The sequence below is a fragment of the Leucopleurus acutus genome (genome assembly GCF_964270905.1).
Source record: "Leucopleurus acutus genome assembly, chromosome: 12".
Taxonomy (NCBI): domain Eukaryota; kingdom Metazoa; phylum Chordata; class Mammalia; order Artiodactyla; family Delphinidae; genus Leucopleurus; species Leucopleurus acutus.
In genome coordinates, this window is record NC_139154.1 from 74,072,077 (window position 1) to 74,092,866 (window position 20,790).

Consider the following 20,790-nt stretch of genomic DNA (forward strand, 5'->3'; position numbering starts at 1 on the left):
AAACTACCATGTGCTTTTATGAGTTTAACTTTTTTTTAGAATTGTGGATATTTTTTAAACAATTCCAAAGAGATGGGTTAAACCATCTCTGAGGAGGGTCTAAAGGTCAGGGCAGCAAAGAATAGCCCAACAAGATCTATAGAGGTATGGGAAGAATATATATTTACTTCATAATTATTGAATTATCATCAGCCAGCATTTCCAGCTGACCGGAGTTGGAATCTGTTTGACTTTATTAAATTACCAAAACTGATTTAGGAAGCTCTTTGAAATGGGTATGGTTGCTTTTGAGACTCAAGTCCTTCCTTTCCCCTTCTGTGGCAGCATTCCCCGTGTCTTTTTATAATAAAACCTCACCTGGTCAGAACACGCTCTCAGGGAAGGGACATGTGGCAGTCATTTTTGCCTACATATAAATTTAAATCATTACCTCTCCAGTGGGTATTTAAATTTTAAACATGTGATACTTGAAGAGATGGCCTTTTCCCCTGTTAAAGAGATTTCACTTAGAGGGGCTGTAATAGGTAGAAGTATTTCTGAAGGAGGGATGGTGTGCTTGTTGGCCCCAGAAATCTCTCATAGTCTTTGGGGTCCTAGGCCTCCACATGAGAAGATGGATCTTGCTTATTTCCATGAGTGCCTTTATGCTTCTATATACTCACCATACACTGGAGATTTTGCTGCAGTTATTCAACCACAAATAGAAGTTCACATAGCTTTTCTGTTGCATTCACTACCTGGGGATGGTGTTTACTGAGTAAAGCGATCAATTTAAGAGAAAAAAATTCATTCTCCCAACTCTACACCTACATGACCCCAAACAACAATTTTACTCCCCCCGCCCCGCCGCAGAGTATTTTCCATTTCCCAGTTAAAGGATTGCCTGTTGCATCTTGTATTTAAATAAGAATGTGTAAGATATTCATTCTTTAGCATTTATTTTCAGAATCTGTGAAGCAGTAGGTGTTATTTGGAACAGGTTCAGATGTGTCTTTAGACACAGGGCTTAAATTTTAAGACCCAGTTTTAGCTTAATCCATACTGGAATGATTGAGATAGCTTTTGGAGCATTTGATTATTTGTTATTATATATAAGATTGAAATTATATTTTCTAATATACTTAAATCTTTTACTTCTCAACATGAATAGAATGTAATTTTTTAACCAACGGATTCTATTTTTTGCACAACTAATCTTCTCCTCAAAAATATCTTTTCAGGAGCCAAATTTAGAAAGTATGTGGGTCATTCTGCACATGTCACAAACGTCCGCTGGTCTCATGACTTTCAGTGGGTATTAAGCACAGGAGGGGCTGACCACTCGGTTTTCCAGTGGAGATTTATTCCAGAAGGTGTCAGCAATGGCCTGCTGGAAACAGCACCCCAGGGTAAAACCAGTAATAATTTTTCAACATCTATTTATTTTTCAATAAAAATATCAAAGAATGGTCTAACATCTCTTCTGAAGGTAAAGAGTTAAAGCTGTTTTGAAAAATTCGTTCCTACAGTAAATTTAACATTAAAAAAAAAAAAAGAACAGAAAAAGCTTTTGAGATATGGGCCAATTGAGTATGGGTCAGTTGGATAATTTCCTTCAAAGGATTTTGCTTATACCAAATGCAAGTTGAAGGTCTAAGGTTTACATGAAGAATTAACTTTTGAGAATAACACGAACAGATACATCTCGGCCTCCTTAGATGATTCTAACAGGTGGTGGGTCTGCTGGGTCAGGTGACAAGGTAACACTTGGAATAGAAGTTGCCTCCTGAACGGCATTCAGAGAACGGTCCACAATCAGGGCCACTGTGTTCCAGTTCAATGGATGTGTATAGTCCTTTAATTTACTGTGATGTTGGCAGGAATGATCCTGTAATATGTGAGGAGATGTTCTTATTGGGAGGGGTTCTGCAGCCATTTTGACCATGGCAATTACCAGCATGGGTGGGCATGTTAACAGGCTAATGAGGATCTTTACTGAACTGAGTGGTTGGATTTCTTTCTGTCCCAGCCTTCTCCTTGGGAAAACCTAGCCCCCCGCCCGCCCCCTTTTTTTCCCTTTCAAAGCAAGATTTAAAACCCAAAGATCTGTTATCTAATAGAAGTGTGGAAATAGTGGGGGGAGTTATCCTAGTCTGGTAATACTCCTGAAAAGGGGGTTAGAGGTATGGTGAACTTAACGAAAAGATGAAAAAAAAAGATGTTTTAAGAATCTACAACAAATGAAAACTATGGTGTAGTTATTTTTATTGACCTCAGTAGGAGAGAAAAAAATTTTAAATAAAAGTTTTAGCCATTTAAAGTCTCAGAATTTCTGCTGTTTCTCACGGGGTGTTTCTGCAGAAGGTGGCTCCGATTCCTATAGTGAAGAATCTGATTCGGATTTATCTGACGTGCCGGAGTTGGATTCTGATATTGAGCAAGAAACTCAAATCAATTATGATCGCCAGGTCAGTAAACAGGAAGCCTCATGACAAATGCCTTAACCCCAAATCTCGATCTCATTGAATTTGGACATTGCACTAAAATTGGTTAATGCTTAGGCAGAAGAAAATCAAGAAAAGAATTAGGGGAATTGCCTACTTCTTATCTTTAAATACAGATTTGAAATAAGGCATTTACTGGATCATATCAGTAAAAAAATTGTTAAGTAGAGGTAGTAGCAAATTTTCAAAAGGGAACCCATGACAGTTTGGGTTTTCTGCCTTCCTAGCAGCTAAAACTTTAAAATAGTTTTTACAGAAAACGTGCAAGTTAAGTTACAAGTTTTTCATTTTCTTAGCAGATCATTAAAGCATGTGTTTTCTTTATAGAATAGGTATCCCTGGAGGCATGGTAGTTTACAAATGAGCTGTTGTCCTGATTCCTCTCTTAACTTATGGAGACTGTTATCCATTTAATTAAAGTAAAAGCCCAAATACAATGCACATTATCCTTCCAGTCAGAAATCATCTTTAGTAGAAAAGTTGAACAATTACAACCAAATTTTTTGAAAATAGACACTTAATTTTAGCACTAAATTGTGTGTATTAAAGGGCGTAATCCTTCATTGGAATCTGGACAGGTATCACCTTCTTAATGGTGATAACCCTAGGGGTTCTGTTTTCTTCCTAGTCATTTAACAGAGGTATGTGAAGCAGATTCCATACGTGAACATGGAGTGAATAAGATTTCAGACACAGCAACCGTCAGTGTTGCCCCATGGAAACTTACCACATAGGCCTGTGGCAGCTGCCATGTATCAAGTGTCTCTATGGGGCCACATCCTGTGCTTTACATATACCGAATTCAACCCAACAGTAACCCCTGAGAGGCTGAGTACTTTGCCCACATCCACATTGCCTGTAGTGGATATGGGCTTCTCTCCAAAGTGCACATTGTGCGTGCTACTTGGCTTTGCCTCTACATAAGCTCTGAATGTACAACTTTTCAGATGATGACTTTTTTTCCCAACCCATAATTGTCACTCACTGATTCAATATTTGAAAAATTAGGTTAGTACAAAAGTAGTCCAGCTGATGGTTTAGGTTAACTTCAAGACTAAATCGGTTTGACTGTGTATTGGTACAATATATTATGCTATAAAACTGCTAAAGATAAAGATTTGAAAGGAAATTATTAATATGCAAATATTATACCCTAATATCAAGGGGAAATGGAATTTAAGCAAAATAAACACAATTTAGGGAAAAAGAAATGCAGTTTTTTTAGTTGGGATGTTTCTATTTAATAAAAATAGTGCTAGTAAAAGAATGAAAAGGAATGACTCCATTGAATTCATGCCTAGGATTTATATATTCTCCCTGACATCTTACTTTCTAAAGCTTTCACCTAGATTATTTAATTCATGTTGTCTATATTTGATTCCTGAGTTGTTCCTGAGCAGGGAGTCTGTTCTACAGATGGGACTTTGAGGCCCACAGAGGTTATGAGACTTGTTCAAATAAGCAGTAGAAATGCCAAGACTAGAATTCAGTTCTCTAACGTAGTTGATGAGCTGATGAAAGCATCATGAATTCAGATGAATAATTATCATTAGATTTTAAAAGCTTAGTTCACTGCATCTGTAATAGACAAGGCAGTAGTGAGATATATTCTGACTTCCGTTTTTTTTAAACGATTTTTGGTCAAATCCTAAATATGAATTTCATTATAATATTTTCATGATTTTTTTGTAATGTAGTTTGATTAAATGAAAACTTTCCTATATGAAGATGAGAAATTATGAATCGTATTTCATTTAAATGTGTTAAATTTATATCTCTTGATAGTAGGGTATAAATACATGATAGACAAAATTTTAGCTACATGATTTTATCTACATTTAAATTATCGAGAATGTTCTCTCAGCCAGCAGCACATTTTAGGTCCTAGGTTAGACCAAGAGCTTTGCTCTGTATCCCAGAGTCTGATCTGAAAGATTCATGAGGTCATGAAAGAAGGATAATTCCAAAGAGTGATCACCATGATTCATGTGGCCCACATTTTACACATTTCTGAATCATCAAGAGATTTCTTGCCTTAGAAGAAATTATAACAAAATATTTAAATTATATTTTATTGATAATTTTATTTAATAATTTCCTTTATTTATCAGAAAAGTAATATATTTTCTGGATATAAATTGATTTAGAAACATAATAGCAAAAATTTTTTTTAATTCTTTTAAATCCCAATGAGTTAAAAGATATTTCAAGTTAGTTTTGTTCATTAGAAAAAAGTAAAATTCAATCTCATGTCTTATGTTCTCAATTTTGTCTGTCTTTTCAAAGAACCAACTCTTAGTTTTGTTAATCTTTTCTATTGTTTTCCTATTCTCTATTTCATGTATTTCTGCGCTAATCTCTGTTACTTCCTTTCTTCTGCTAACTTTGAACTTAGTGTCCAAACTAAGTCCAAACTTTTTTTTCTAGTTCCTTGAGGTATAATATTAAGTTCTTTATCTGAGATCTTTCTTTTTCCTTAATGTATATGTTTATTAGCTACAAAATTTCCCCTGAGAAATGCTTTTGCTGTATCCTGTAAGTTCTGGTATGTTGCATTTCCATTTTCATTTGTGTCAAGATTTTTTTAAATTTCCTTTTTGATTTCTTCTTTGATCCATTAGTTGTTGAGGAGTGTGTTGATTTCTGCATATTTGTGACTTTCCCAGCTTTCTTCCTGTTACTTATTTCTAGTTTCATACTACAGTGATCAGAAAATATACTTGATATAATTTCAATCTTCTTAAATTTATTGAGCCTTGTTTTGTGGTCTAACATGATCTGTCCTAGAAAATGTTCCTTGTGTGCTTGAGAAGAATGTATGTTCTGCTGCTGATAGATGAAATGTTCTGTATTTGTTAAGATATTTGGTCTGTAGTATTGTTCAAATCTGCTGTTTCTTTATTGATTCTCTGTCTGGATGATTAATCCATTGTTGGGAGTGGGGTTTTACAGTTCCCAACTATTATTGTATTGATAATTATTTCTTCTTTTAGTTGTTAATATATGCTTTGTATATTTAGATGCTCTGATGTTGGGTGCATAAATATTTACCATTGTTATATCTTCTTGACGAGTTGACCCCTTTATCATTATATAATGCCCTTCTTTGTCTCTTGTGACCGTTTTTTAGCTTCTTATGTTTTCAAAAACTTGAGTTCCTGCAATTAAAGAGAATGTCAAGACATTAATATATTTGAAACCTGAAGAGTCTCTAACTAAATGTTTCTGTTATGCTTGAAGGTTTACAAAGAAGATCTACCTCAGCTAAAGCAACAAAGTAAAGAGAAAAACCATGCAGTGTCCTTCCTCAAACGAGAAAAGGCTCCTGAGGACAGCTTGAAACTCCAGTTCATACATGGGTGGGTGGCCTGTCACCAGCCTTATCACCTTGTCATCCTTCTTCTCAGTGCTACCCCAATTCAGGCTGGCTCTTCTCTCCAGTTTACACTTACCTGTGGTTAATATTTTAACCACGACTCTCTGTCCAGTTTTCTCAGTGTTCTATGGCCATCTCAGTGTGTGTATCTAGATTTTCAACACTTCATGTACTTTCGTGTTGCATGTGTTACTACCACTCATTGTTATTTCATTTTATTCTCTCCATCTCTGCTTCCTTTATCCCGTAACTCCTGCTCTATTCAGCTGGCTTTCCCAGGACAGTATTTCCTTCAAATGCTTTTGTTCACGTGTACCCCAAATAATTTTGAATTTTGAAAATCATGTACAACCTTACACACTTTAAGTTGACATCTAAGCTTTTTCAACCTAAGCTTAAATGGTTGTGAATAATATATCTTGTGTTTTATAAATACTCACATCATTTATTTAGATGGCTCCAGTGGAACCCAAATGCCATAGATATTTGATTCCCATTATCAATATCACAAATACATGAACTCATATTTCTATTCTACTTCTCCTACAGAATTTTACCCTAATATAATATTTTTATGCTTGTAAGTCTTTTATTGATTACCCTGTCATAACTTCAACAAGGAAAAAACGTATCTATATGTTCAATTTAAATTTAATTCCCCGTGACCATAAGTCTCTAACTCTGTGCTGTCTGGTACGATATCTACTTGTAGCCAATGATCACTTGAAATGTGGCTGGTCTGAATGTCCTGTATGTGGAAAATGCACACCAGAGTTTGAAGACTTAGCATGAAAAAGAAATTTACCTCATTAAAATGTTTTATATTGATTACATGTGGACATGATAATATTTTGGACATAATGGGTTAAATGTTCTTAAGTTTCATCTGTTCCTTTTTTTTTTAATGTGACAATTAGAAAATTTTTCAATTACCTATGTGACTCACATAATAGTTCTGTTGGACAGTGCTACTCTAAGCATTAACAATTTTTTTTCTGGATTTAATTATTGTTATAACTATTAGTAATAAATAGCTGGCCAAATCAACATAAATGTAGTACAAATTCTGATAGTTATTAAAGAAATAATTTTATTGGAAAATTTCTTTTAATAAGATAGAATTGTTTCAATGAGTTCAGATATATGTGCATATATATTTCTTATTGCTAGAGGGTAACAGTTTAGCATTGAATCTATTCCAATTTTTCACTTTTTAATGTAAGCGCTAAGAAAGCTTATTCATATCTAGCTACTTAAGTAGATGAGAACAGAGGCAGTTTTATCACAGCAATGGTGATCAGTTCTTTAAACTCCTCTTTGTTATAGACCAAAAATATGTGTTGTGATTTTGATATATCACACAAAAATGTAGTTTGGTGATCCATCAGCTAACAATTCAGTTAAATCACTGTTCAAATTTGTTAAAAGCAAAGAATTGGAAGTCACTTGACTTGCAAAAGGATTTCTTACCCAGTTGTTAGAGTTACTCACTTTCAACATCCATCCGCACTTGTACTTGTTTTGGTGTCCCTGGAAGGTTTGACATTCCAGGGTAATATACCATAGCAAGATTCCCGATGGATGAGAGGAATGACTTCCTAAATTGGGAGGAAGGCAATTAGGAAAGGGGAGGTGGAAAAGGAAAACCAGTACCTCATCACAGGTGTGTTCTCAGACTAGTCAGTTTTAAGAGAAAGCACATATGGTACCTGAGGATCTGGAAATAGATTCTGTTAAAATTATCAGGGTCCATTTGCCTCTTAGAAAGTCATCACATGCCCTCAGAGGTCCTCATACCCCCACTGATGATCACTGTCCTAGGCAACTGTGGAGACACCTGGGTTCTGCTTGTCCATGTCCATATTAACATGTTAACTTTATCTTCTCACAACTTCTGCTCTGTTCATTCACTGTGCGTTCAACGACTGTGCATCTCTTGGACCTGTGCTTCAGCTATAGAGGCTACGATTGTAGAAACAATCTGTTCTACACACAAGCTGGAGAAGTGGTCTATCACATTGCTGCAGTTGCTGTCGTGTACAATAGGCAACAACACTCGCAGAGGCTGTACCTGGGACACGATGATGACATTCTCAGCCTGACCATCCATCCAGTGAAGGACTATGTGGCCACTGGGCAGGTATATATCTCTCCTGTAAGATGGGAGTTTAGCCAAAGAGAGAGAGGATTTAATTTTGAATTCAGTTTACATATGAGAAATTCAAGAAATACTTGGTAGAAATAAACATAAGGCAGGAAGCTGAAAGTGCAGTGAATGCTGGATCATTTCATGATGGTGGGAGAGTCAACCAATACATTCCAGCACTTTTGGGAAGGCTTTGAGGGATTCTTATTCTCACATGATGATATCTATGAATAGGATTAGGTAAAACTAGAGTATTGTAAATTCCATGAAGTCTTAATATATTTTCCTCATTACTGTTTACCCAGAACTTAGTATATCCTAGGTACTCAATAAATGTTTATTGAATGAACCATCTTTTAATACTACTGTAACATCCAGTGTATAGTTATTTTTGTAAAACTTAAAGTCATATGAACCTTGGCTAGTTTATTATACTTTAACCTTCAAAAAACTAAACTTTATATGAACCATTTTGGAATGCCAAACTTCGGATTGAGTCTATAATTGAAAAGCTGCTCAAAATAGAGCCCTGTAGTCAATCATTTTGTGTGGAAAAGGAGGGGGATAGAAGTAAACTCAGTAAACAGAGAATCTGTTAAACTCAGATTTATTGTCTTGCTGGTAAAGCAATACTATTGTCAACAGTATTTTCAGTGTTGTGCTCTTTTCTACCAATGTATAGGTTACATTTTTGTTCAGTTTTATCATGGGCTTTTAACTGTAGGTAATACTTCACCTGATCCTCAACATCTAAGTGGCAAATTCCAAGAAAATTTTTGACCTTATGAAGGTCAAAGATTAACATGAGACAACGAACTATTTCTGAGACTTGACATACAGGAGGTAAAAGTGTTTGAACAGGGTTTATAGCCTGATGTTCATGAGATCCATGGATGAAACTGAGGGCCTGACGGGAGTCAACCCCCAGAAATGTCCATCTGGGGGGGAGAAGAGTTCGTAGCTCTTATATTTGTAAAAGGATTACAGTCCTCCAAAACGGAAGAGCCATTAATTGAAAAACTGGTTTGCTGCTCCTCCAACTGCAAATTAGACCATCTATTCTGATATTAAGTTTTATAAGTAATTGATCACTACTTTGCCTTTTCACTCTTTCCTGCCCCCTCCCCCTTTATTGTCTTTCTTAGAAACAGAAGATGCTTGATTCATGAGTGTTTAATAGTCTTCCTTTGAAAGAAAAAACAGAGATTGGTTCTTTACATAAACCCCTGAGGAGTTACCACACTCTATACTGTAATTGGGAGGCAGACCAGTATGCCAATAGCCACTCCAGGGGTAACTTAGCCTCCATAGGCCAGTGTAGGAGTTGGCCAGACTCTGCTCAGTTATGTGTATGGCTTTATGTCCCATTTTCCCTTTTAGAGTCATCATACCCAAAAGGGTTTTTCCCCCTATGCATTATAAGTGAGGAAAACCACTTTAGTATTACAGTTTTCTCTGTTGTTGGGAATTGGTATGATAGAAGCTTGTGTCCCCTTGAGGAGAAGCCACCTTAATGACAGAGAGGTAAGCCATGAAACTTTCATTTCCCAGGGGGAGAAGTAGGGTCAGGCCTTCTTGAGGCGGGTAAATAATTGAGATGGGTAAAAGAGCTCTGAGGATAGTGCCATGAAAACATACAGCTGAGTGGAATCATGTGTGGAGTTGAGAAGGCAGAAGGGAAGGGTAGAACTAACTGACAGAAACAAAGCACAGTGGACGTTTGAGCTAGAGTTTTAAATATCCCTTAACTGGGAGCCATGTACCAGGTTAGATTCTGCTGGCACCCACCTTGATGCCAGAACAAGACCCTTAGACCCTGTGCCTCAGTTTCCTCATCTGGAAAACAGTGGAGTTGGACCAGATGGTTTCCCAGGGTCTTCCTACTCTCCAAATGTGTGGGTTTTGATTTCTGAGCAGCACTTGACTCTAAGGAACAAAATCATTCTTATTATAGTTTATAATTAGTTAATAACACTCATCCTGTAATTTAAGGTTGGGAGAGATGCTGCTATTCATGTGTGGGACACGCAGACTCTAAAATGTTTGTCACTGTTGAAAGGACAACATCAGAGAGGAGTGTGTGCGCTCGATTTTTCAGGTAAGCACCAGTTTGCCACTGGAGTCATTGACAGATGCTTCCATATTTACTTTGGGTTTGTTTCTTTTTTTAAAAAAAGATCCTTTTATTTAGTTTAGTCCTGCTTGTAAGGAGGTAAGCCCTTCATCTGTCAGCTACCCAGTCTTAGACTGAAAATCAGATGTGTGAATGTGATCACACCTCCTTTCCTCATCTTCCTCATTTTCTCTCTCCCAACTCATTACCCAGAGCTCACACTGTATTCTGCATTTGCTTGAGAGATGTGAAATCCAGAGCAGCTGTTACCATTGAAAGACTTAGTTGCAAATGTCTGGCAGTGACTCAGAACATCAGTTTCATCTCTCCAAATAAGTGGGAACACAGCACCTGTGATTTAAAATGTAAAGAACTAGAGCGAGGGGTGCAAATTCTCTGCAAAGGTCCACTTTACAACACTGGTGTTTTGGAAATAAAATTTCGTATTGAAAAAATAGAACTGAAGTTTCCATCTCCTTAATTTAAAATTTTAACACTGTGCTGTTAAAAAAAATACTAACTTATAAATATAATTTTCTTTAGAATAAAACCATTTCTTTATGCTAGAATTGAAGAATGAGGGCCTATCGCAAAAGGTGTTTTTAACCTAGAAATTTTTAATAACCCCAATGTAGATATTAGATCTGTAGAAAAAATTTCTAAACTTTCTACAGAAAACTGATTCTGTAATTTCCTTTTTCTAAATTTTGTTCAAATGTTTAATATGTGCAATGTGTATAATATTGGTTGTTAAATTCCATTTCACAACCCCAGTCTCTCTCTTATGTATTTCCCTCTCTACTCTCCTAGTTCAGGCCCGAACTTCCTCTAGTCTGTGCATGGTGGTTATGCTGGTCTCTGATTCCATCCCCACTTTGTCCAATCCATCCTGCCCATTTCTGGAGTCTTCTGGAAGTGCAATTACATTGCTACCACATAGACTCCCCTTGGTTGACTGACTCAGGGCTGAGCCCATGTTTGGACATTCATGGCCTTCTATGATCTGGCCTCAACCTTCCTTTGCAGTGTTTTCACCCACTAACCCACTCGTGCTCCTTTCCGTCTACCTAACTGTAGAACCTAAATGCATTCCTGTCCTTTTGCCTGTGTTCCTTTGCTCATGCTGTTACCATGTGTCTGTTCAAGTCCAACCATCCTTTAAGACCAAGCTCAAAGTTTTTCCTCCATCCTTCCAGGGAGAAATGTCCTGTCCCTTCTTCTGTATCCCTTAGCCCATTTGTTGTCATTGCTCTTGTGGTACCTGTTAGAGTCTATGTGGTACAGTAGTTATGTGTCTTAGCAGCTCCTATGCCCTTCTCAGACAGTAAACTACTCATCTAGCCCATCTCTCTGTTCCCCACTGCACATGCTGTAGAGACACAGAAGCTACACCAAAAACGTGAATGAATGAAGTTTTGCTTAATGCTCTCTGTCTTGCCTTTCACTACTGCTACTAGAACTTCACATTGTAAACCATCTTTGGATGAAAGTTATCTTTATTCTCTGACCAATCACATGGTGTAGATTTGTGTGAGTGTGTCACACGCTTATTCTCATATGCTGTAACCTACTATACAAATCTGAGTTGTTATATCACTATTAGAAGTTATTTAATACTTTGGTTATTGAATTAGTAAAAATCAAAGCTAAATTGTTCATACTCTACGCTGGTGGGCATGTGAGGTACGTAAGGCATGAGGAGCAAGGAAGAGAGAATTACTTGGCTACCACCTGCCAGTTGAAGGCCCAGATAATGCACCTGATAAACGGTGAATACAAAGTCCTAAACTTCCAGGAGTTTGATGTACATACAACTTTCATAAGTGTACCATGTATCCTTGATAAAGCAGTAAAATCTAAAATGAAACTATAATTTGAGTTCAAATAAGATTCTATTCCAAAGATGTGAATGGATTTCTGCTTTTTTTTTTATTTTAACAGTTCTACCTGATGGCTGAACTGTGTTCTTTTCCTAAATTAACTTGCTAGCGGATACACATGTGTATACTTAATATAAAAATTATATTAATCAGTATGTTCTAGAAGAGTGGTAAGATACCCATTAAATAAAATAATAAAACCTAAATGTGCACTAGGTTATGGAGACTCTCATATTCATATTGTCAGCAACTTTGCAAATTGACTCAATAATTCTAGTAGACAATTTGGCACTGTTTAACAAAAGCTATAATTCAAAATGACAAGTATGTGGACCATGTGTATTTCATACACATTTCTATGTATCAAGTTAAGAAAAAAAGTAGAACTCAAAGTATCTACTCACTGATTTCAACTGAAATGTGTGTATGTGTATTAATGTATAAACAGTGGCAGGAAATTTAGAATACTAGAAATAGAATTCAATAATCATCAGATTATTTTTTCTAGAGAATTCAATAAGTTTTTGGTTTTTAAATTTAGGAAAATCAGAAGAACCAACTCACGCTGAATACGTTTAGAGAAGAGATTAGAGGAATGTTGATCAAAAACATTGATTATGAGGCAAGTTAGTAGCAATATGCTGGTACCCAGTAACTTGATCTCTGCATTTCTGAGAGCTTCCGTCTCTTCTGGGCTTAGTGGTTTTATAAAAGGAAGATCGAGAAATTAGCTGCACTTAGAAATCTTCCCCTCGTAAGGCAGCCCCTTACGTCATTGCCCGGGATAGAGAAACCAGGCACTCTGGAAGAGGCCGAGAAGCTGATTCTGTCACTGCTTCTGATTCCCATTTTGGGAAAATAAAGAAATGCCCAGATATAAAATATTTTCTGCATAAAAAGGATATTTCAGTTTTAACAATACATTCTCTATTCCCCAGATAATAGTCACTAAGGAAGCGCCCATTTATGCAGCAAATGTGGGGTTTTTTTGTTTGTTTTGTTTTTTGTTTTTTGCGGTACGCAGGCCTCTCACTGCTGTGGCCTCTCCCATTGCGGAGCACAGGCTCCAGATGCGCAGGCTCAGCGGCCGTGGCTCACGGGCCCAGCCGCTCCACGGCACGTGGGTTCTTCCCGGACCAGGTCATGAACCCGTGTCCCCTGCATTGGCAGGCGGACTCTCAACCACTGTGCCACCAGGGAAGCCCCGAATGTGGTATTTTTGATTGTGGAAAATTATGTTTTTGTCTCAGAGTTGAAATACGATGTTAATTTATAAATGGCAGAAAGGAAGCTAGGTGATAGTTTGAGAAGGCGCTAACGTTAAGGACCATTCAGGAAGTAAGGAAGTATGTACTGTGTTTGATCCATCACCGTGTATGGTTACATGCAGATGAACTGTGGTCGATTGATCTTTGTGGTCTCTATGGCCCTACTGAAGGTGTGACCTGAAGCCTCTTCGGTTTAATTTATATTGATAGTAGTACCTTGTGTTATAATGATATAGCTTTAGTCTTAAACAGATGCCTGCACCACTTTATAGGCCAAGAATGTAGATACAGAGAGTCTGGTTGTATGGCTGCGGTAAAAGTCAGACAGTGGCAGATCCAGAGCGAGGACCCAGGTCTCCTGGCTCTCAGTCCCGTGAGAAAGCCACCAGGCCTGGGGCCGTCAGCTGGTGGAAGCCGTGCCGGCTGTGCTCTCCCTCTCGGTCCTCCTGCCCTTTCCTGCCCCTGCCCTCCGCCAGGGCTGGTGTAAACTTTTAGCATGAGAGTCGTACCTGGACCACTCATTGTGCCCCCCTACTTCCTCACTCCTTCTACCCGATGGCCAGTGCCTCCAGCTGCCTCCACCCCCGCTCTCCAGTGTAAATGTGGTGTGGGCATGGTGGTGCATAGAGGCTGCCACGTGCAACAGCACCCTCGTGAAAACAGACCCCTGTCCTAGAACAGCCATGAGTCAAACACTTTCATGAGCAGGAGTATCTATCCCTTCTTTTTGGATGCTTGCAGTAAAGTGAGGAGTTCAAGTCAGAATGCTGAGAGAGAAGATGATTTAGGTTTCCCAGTTTAACCATGTAAACAGGACACCTACATTGGTTATTACCTAGCTGGTGGCCCCATCTGAGTGCCTCAGCGTATCTCCACACCCACCTGTCTCTTACACGTCAGCTCATCTTGGGGGATGTTGTGGAAACCTGCCGATAACAGAAAGAAATTAGAGAAAGAGATTGTCATGGAAATACAAAGCAGGCAAATGATGTGAAAACTAGACAGCAGATAAGCAGTTATACCTAGGACTTTAGATTAATCTATTCTTGCCACTCTTCCAAAGCAAACAAAAAAGATGACATTTTTAATCAAAAACATTTCTAACAACATAACCCATACCTCTAAATTATGTCAACTAGAAAGAATGAATTTATATTATGTCACTTAATTGAGCAACTCGTTGTGGATTTATTTTCACTGTCTGGGGAAAACAGAGCCGTCTTTGCTTCTGTACTTGCAGTCAGGAAAGTGCTTCCACATGAACAGAAAACCAATTAGAAAGGGAAAGGTTCAGATATAAATATTTTCTAGCCTAAATATCATCCTCATATTTTTAAAAACCTTCATTGAATAATACTGATTTCCACAAGGGCACATCTAAGACTAGTGTGATTTCATTGTGTCAGTTCCAAAAACCTATGCATTTTTTATGAGCCCTGAATACAGGACCAACTTGTAATTATCTGAGTAAGATATTTCTCTTTCTAATTTGCCCTTTACTGTTGACATTAAGCTCCTTAGAATTATTTCTGGACTATGTCACAAAATATCCATAATTAATACATACTGTGACTGGAAAGATTTGAAAGGACATTACTTAAACCCTAAAAATATGGTTGAAAATCAAAAACTCCGACTAAATGGTCAAGGAACAATGGATTTTCAAAGCTAAGATCAAGCCTCTGTGAGGGGAAACAAAAACTCAGAAAAAATTAAAGATAGCCAGTTATATTTCCAAACTGTGTGGTATGTAGAAATTGCCCACACCTGCAGAATTCAAGAAAAAGTCACCATCCTAAAGAAGAGGTATGGTTGTTGAGGCACCTCTAGATTTGTTCTGCTGCTTCATTGTTACTCATAGTCACAAACTGGGGTAGAAAGGTGGTATAACTGGGAAGACAAGCTGATGGGGCCTTGCAGAAATTCCAATAAAAAGAAGCAAAAAAAAAAAAAAAAATCAACTTACCCTGAGGACTTCTTCAAAAGACATAAAATGTAAAAAAGAAAAAAACCTATCATTTAAAATGTGTGGATGTTTGCATTCTAAGAAAGACATACTAATATAGCTACACAGGTTACAAAAGAAAACAAAATGTAGAATTAACAAATGCAAAAAAAAAGAGACACTGAATATCTGTGCAGTGCTTTTGATTAAAATTTTTATATAACAGAATATTCCCATTCCCTCTGCACCATCCGTAGGCATATTCCATTTTTATCTCCCAGTATCATCAGGATTCATTGAAAACCATCTCAGTACGAGGATCATGTTGGAAATGTGATACAAGTACTGTAAGTCTTAAATAAGAGTTTAGGATCTAAAAAGGGAGCGAGAACTCTCTAATAAAAATAAAATCACCAAATACAGAGACATGCTAATATGGAAATATAACCAGGCCACACCAAGAGGTACAGGAAAAGTAATGTTGTGGTAATGAATCGGAAGTCATCACCAGTCCCTTCTCCCAAATGCATGAAAAGACACGGGGCACAGTTTAAAGCCTGGTAACATTTAAGCATAAAGACATATTGTGATTGAGAAGACACATTTGTTTATAATACTCACCTGGTGGTGATTTAGGCCTTTGTCAAAGTGTTAATGTCTTCACCTACTGTAGTCTAGGAGCTTGAAAGGGTTAATGTAACTTTCAAATCCTTGCCTCATACTTGGTGGTAGTAGAGGATTGGGGAGGATTTGGTTTGTTAAGCCAGGCTCTTACTCTCCTTTTTCCTCCAGAAAAGGAGCAGACTATGGTTCCCAGTTGGTCGGGGGAGGGTCTCTGGAACAAGTAAGGGCACCCAAGGGTTGGGCGTTAGTTAACCAGCATTTGGGGAGGGTCACCAGATATAGCAAATAAAAATACAGGAGGCCCAATTAAATTTGAATTTCAGATAAGCAACAAATAATTTCTTAGTACAAGTATGTCCCATGCAATATAATTGCATGCAATATAACATTGCAAGGGACATACTTGTACTAAGAAATTATTCATTGCTTATCTGAAATTCCAATTTGACTAGGCTCCTTTATTTTCCCTGGCAATCCTAATTTGGCATCTACCCCAGGGCTGTCTTTGAAAATACCAGTTGAAACCCTGAGTGGGCTGTGGAAAACGGTTTATCACATACTCATGTTTCTTTACCCTAAGGCCATTGGCTGTGTGTGGCCGGAGAATACACCCTGCTAAACTGAGCCTTGGTGAGCTTGGCCACCCGTCTCCTAGCCCACTCCAGGCTAGGGAGGAACTGCTGACCTGAGATGTTTCTCCTGTGAAGCTTTGTGAGGAGGCAGCAAAGGAAAGACTTACTGACTGTACCTCTTCTTCTGTCTTGAAATGAGAAAGCAAATTAACTATTTTGATTTCAAATTCATTTACATATCATATATTTTTTTTTATTTTGGAAAACAACCTGTCCGAATTATTGATAGTGTTATAAATAATATTTAATACTAAGGGAAAATGTTCATCATATAACAAGTAAAAACAATAAGTAATAGTATGTTCATTATGATCCTGGTTTTGTCTTTTCAAAGCACGTTTAGGTAGAGAAACTGATAAGGATATATATCAAATGTAGGCCTAGAAATTTGGATGATTTTTAAATTTCCTTTGTCGCTATCATCTAAATGTCCTACAACAAGCATATTACATTTGAAATAGGGAAACTAAGACATTAAGATTTTTTTTAATTATAAAATCATCTTTTGAAAGAATTTTCCAAGTTAGTTTCTATGATGCTCTTATTTTGGAGGGTTGAACAGAACCAGTTGTTTTTTTTTTAGAGCGCAATAGACTGAGTCACAAAGTTAAATGGCTCTTCTAGTAAATGTCATGAGATTTGTCTGACACAAAATAAACAAGGTTTTGGTGACTTACCTGAGAAGCTCCCCCCAGCCCTGTGTCTCAGATTGGAATGTTGGGTCAGCGATTTAATTCAGCAACCAGTTATTATACATTGAGAGCCTCCACTATTAGTAGTTATGCACTTCATTTAGTGAGGTCCCCTTAGTGTATTATTCTCCTAATGTATTTGAGCCTAAATAATATTCTTAAGATCAATTTCTTGTTCCTCTTTACAGTATATAAAATGTTGTGGTTTTTCATTGAGAAATGAGTCATTTGACATTTGTGTTGTTTTCATACAGCCGATGGAAAATGTCTGGTGTCGGTTGGTTTAGACGATTTTCACAGTATTGTATTTTGGGACTGGAAAAAGGGAGAAAAGATAGCCACCACCAGGTAAGAAACTGCCGAGGTCTTAACGGCATCCTGCCAATGATCACACTGCAGTAAAAGTTAATAGTTTGCATTTTCTGGTAAGATTTCATCTTCAAACTCAGATGAAGTTCCCATAGAAAGCTTAACACCTAAGTAAAAACATATTGTAATATTTCATGGTGACAAACCTGACATAGAGGAATTAATGTTTCTTTCAGGCAATTGGAAAATTCTGAAATCCTTTCCAGAGAGTTATTCATCACTTTGCTTTTAGTAATATATGCATTATCTATATCAAAGCTTCTTCCCAGCAGTAGGAAAGCAGCTTTCCTCAGACTTGTGCCTTGCCACTTGTTTTTCCACTATCTTAGCATCTAGTGAAGGACTGTCAATGTCACTGGAGTCAGAAGTTCCACTTGTCATGAGGCTGCAGCATGCAGGAAAGGAGGCCCGGCGTGTGCACCTGCCACTCGCTTTCAAAGCAGGCAAATTGTTGCCCTAATCTCCCCATCTTATAAATAGACCTTCCAAGACCACCTGCTATTTATAGGCCACCTGTCCTCCCTTGCCCCAGCCTCCCTCCCTGCTGAATCAGCCCTAAGTCTGAACACTGCTTTCCACTCCTGCTTACATTGGTCTTAGCTGTTTGCCCAGCCATAGTCGGAGGTCAAAATAGTTGGCCGCCAAGGCCCAGCAATACAATTTGTTGCCCAAGGCATGTTATCAGTTTATCTCTCTACTGGTTCTTCCCTGCGTAAACCAACTTCCTTTTTATCTGGCACCATAAAATCATTTTTAGGTTAATGACTTTGAACCCGAATATTCACTTTTTAAATTGATATTTTAAATTATATAGGAAAAAAGTGTTTTTTGGCAATTTGATTTAATGAATGAAAACCTATAGATTGCTGGAGACTCAGAGGAGGAGCAAATGGAGCCTTGAGGACACCAGCTGACCATCTTAGGAGAGAAAGAGGAGCTTTTCTGATGACTGCTACTGAGATGGAATTCTTGGCAGCAAATGACAGCTCATAAATCCGCCTACCCAAGCGGTTTTCCTTTTGCTCTCTCTAGTATTCCTCCCGGTTATACCACTCCCCGCTAATACTCAGATTCAGCTTCTAATCGCAAGTCCGCTTTCCTTCTAGATTAATGTACTGAATTTTACTTTAGTAGTTCTGATAACATATCATCTGCATTACAGATAATCTCTGGCAAAGCACACGTCTGCATTTCAAAAGCAACAGAAACGCAATTTTCCTGCTAGAAAACCCTCTGCACATGTGGGTGGCTCACCTGTTATATATCAGAAACAGTAATAGAAATGGAAGAAAGAAATATTTATTAATATTTTAGAAGTATATATTTGATATGTTTGGTAGTGTTACTTCTATTTAATTAACACAAAGTGACTTAACACCATTATGTTAATAATACAGTTTATTTTTAGAATTGTTCCCAAGCCATATGTCACATTCCCCTAACAGGACACCTGCAAAGTTGTCTTCAGAGACCAATTCTGCAATTGTAACATTCACCATTGCTCTATCCAAAGAGTATCAGAGATTGTTAAAGTTCTTTGGATGAATACTAGATTTTTAAATAATAAATAATACTTATACAATATTATCAATCATAAATATTTATGTAAATAAGTAACCAAACAAATTAAAATTCTATTTATGGCCTGAGATTAAGGTGCTTAAGTAGATAGAAACTTTAAAAACAGGGGCATGAAAGAAGTGACAAAGAAAAAGGAGTAATACTTTATCAGTGGGACCTTACTGTCTTCTGGGAGTCAGTGTAGCTCCTCCAAGGGTCTAATTTACTCTCAGAAGATGGCTGATTCAGTGACAAATCTCACTCTGCACTTCTGCGTCTCAATCACGGCCTGCATCGCCACTAGCAAGGCTTAACAACAAACCTGCTTCCCGCAGGTCGTGCGGTTCTGGCAGGTAATGTTCTGCAGTAGCACCTGTCACCCAGGATGTGAGATTTCCCCATGGAGGGAGGGGCACAATGGCTGTGATGGCATCACCGGCAGTACCGCTGCTGCCCAAGGCTAACGTGGACCCCCTGCACTCAAAAGCCGCCCTTCAGTTGGGAACATGTTTAAGTGAACCTATGTTTTTATCAGCTCAGAGAAATTAGAGAAGTTTGGAACTGGCCCATAAAGATCTTATTACAAGATCTTGATGAGACTTGATTCAATCTCTTTGCACAGTTTTTTTGGATCTTTGCTAATTTTCATGAATGACCTCAGTCCCCTCCATTACAAATGAATTTTTTAGTCTCTTTTTCCTTTTAAAGATTGTTCAGATTTTAGTCTAATATACAAGTAACCTATGTAATAACCAAGAGTACTCTCTTAAGGGCAGTAGTGAAATAGCCTGATATCAGCGTCAATCAGGGCAGAACAATGAGATAATTAATCAGGCACCTCTATGTCCCTTTATTTAGATTTCCATCACACCAGTAACATGACTGGGGGACAATGGCTAATTATTATTGACAAGCTTCATCTCAGAAGTTTAAACAGTGGGGATATTAAGCAAAAGGTACAGTTATCAAGTTGCATAACAAGATTACTTCAATGTTAATGAGAAATAGTGCTACTAAAAAGCTTAGGGACAAAACATAGGCCCACGTGGAGCAGGTACATAGACCTTCAGCGTATGTGTTAGCTCCACTGCTTGTTCTATTTTAGGTCCCTACCCTTACATACATTTAGTGAATGTGATCGGGTCTCCTGCATACCAAATTGAGATCTTTCTCACTTTCCTTTTTAAATTTTTCTTCTGTTTTCAAAATAATACATGATTATTAAAAAGTTAGAAAGCACAGAAAATCACCAAAAAGAAAATGAAAATGATTCATAATTCCACTACCCAGACATAGCCATGGCTAACATTTTAGCATATGTTCTCTGGTATATATTCTGCTAATATTTTTATCCATTTTTATTCATATGTGGGGTATTATGCATACTGCTCTGTAACTTGTTTTTTTTTTTTTCACTCACCAGTGTATCATTTTCCTTTCTTCTTCTCAATGTTACCTGGCTTATTCTATGTTGTTCTATATTGTAAGCCATTTTAAATCTTTTTTAGAACTGGGGTATAAATCAAACATTCATTCAGTCTTCCACTTGTGGGCTACCTTCACAAAAAAGGAGAAAACCAAATCACATACACTGAGACTTGGCCTCTATGCAAATGAGAGGGTTTTGAATAGAAGATTGGGAAACCAACTCAGGTGGTGTGCAGCTGCCCTTGGCTTCTAGAAGAGAAGCGTTCCTTCCCTT

The 20,790-nt window shown here is 37.5% G+C and overlaps 1 protein-coding gene across 1 annotated transcript in view; it reads left to right on the forward strand.

The window, feature by feature from the left end:
• Positions 1-20,790, forward strand: part of EML6 (EMAP like 6) — a gene marked incomplete at both ends in the record, with an annotated part of 303,253 nt that overhangs the window by 187,032 nt on the left and 95,431 nt on the right. Inside the window, 6 exons of the mRNA XM_082851443.1 lie at positions 1,221-1,388; positions 2,341-2,447; positions 5,724-5,842; positions 7,813-7,999; positions 9,998-10,103; positions 17,414-17,507. Of these exons, the coding sequence (XP_082707569.1) occupies positions 1,221-1,388; positions 2,341-2,447; positions 5,724-5,842; positions 7,813-7,999; positions 9,998-10,103; positions 17,414-17,507 (781 nt within the window). The remainder of the gene's footprint in view (positions 1-1,220; positions 1,389-2,340; positions 2,448-5,723; positions 5,843-7,812; positions 8,000-9,997; positions 10,104-17,413; positions 17,508-20,790) is intronic.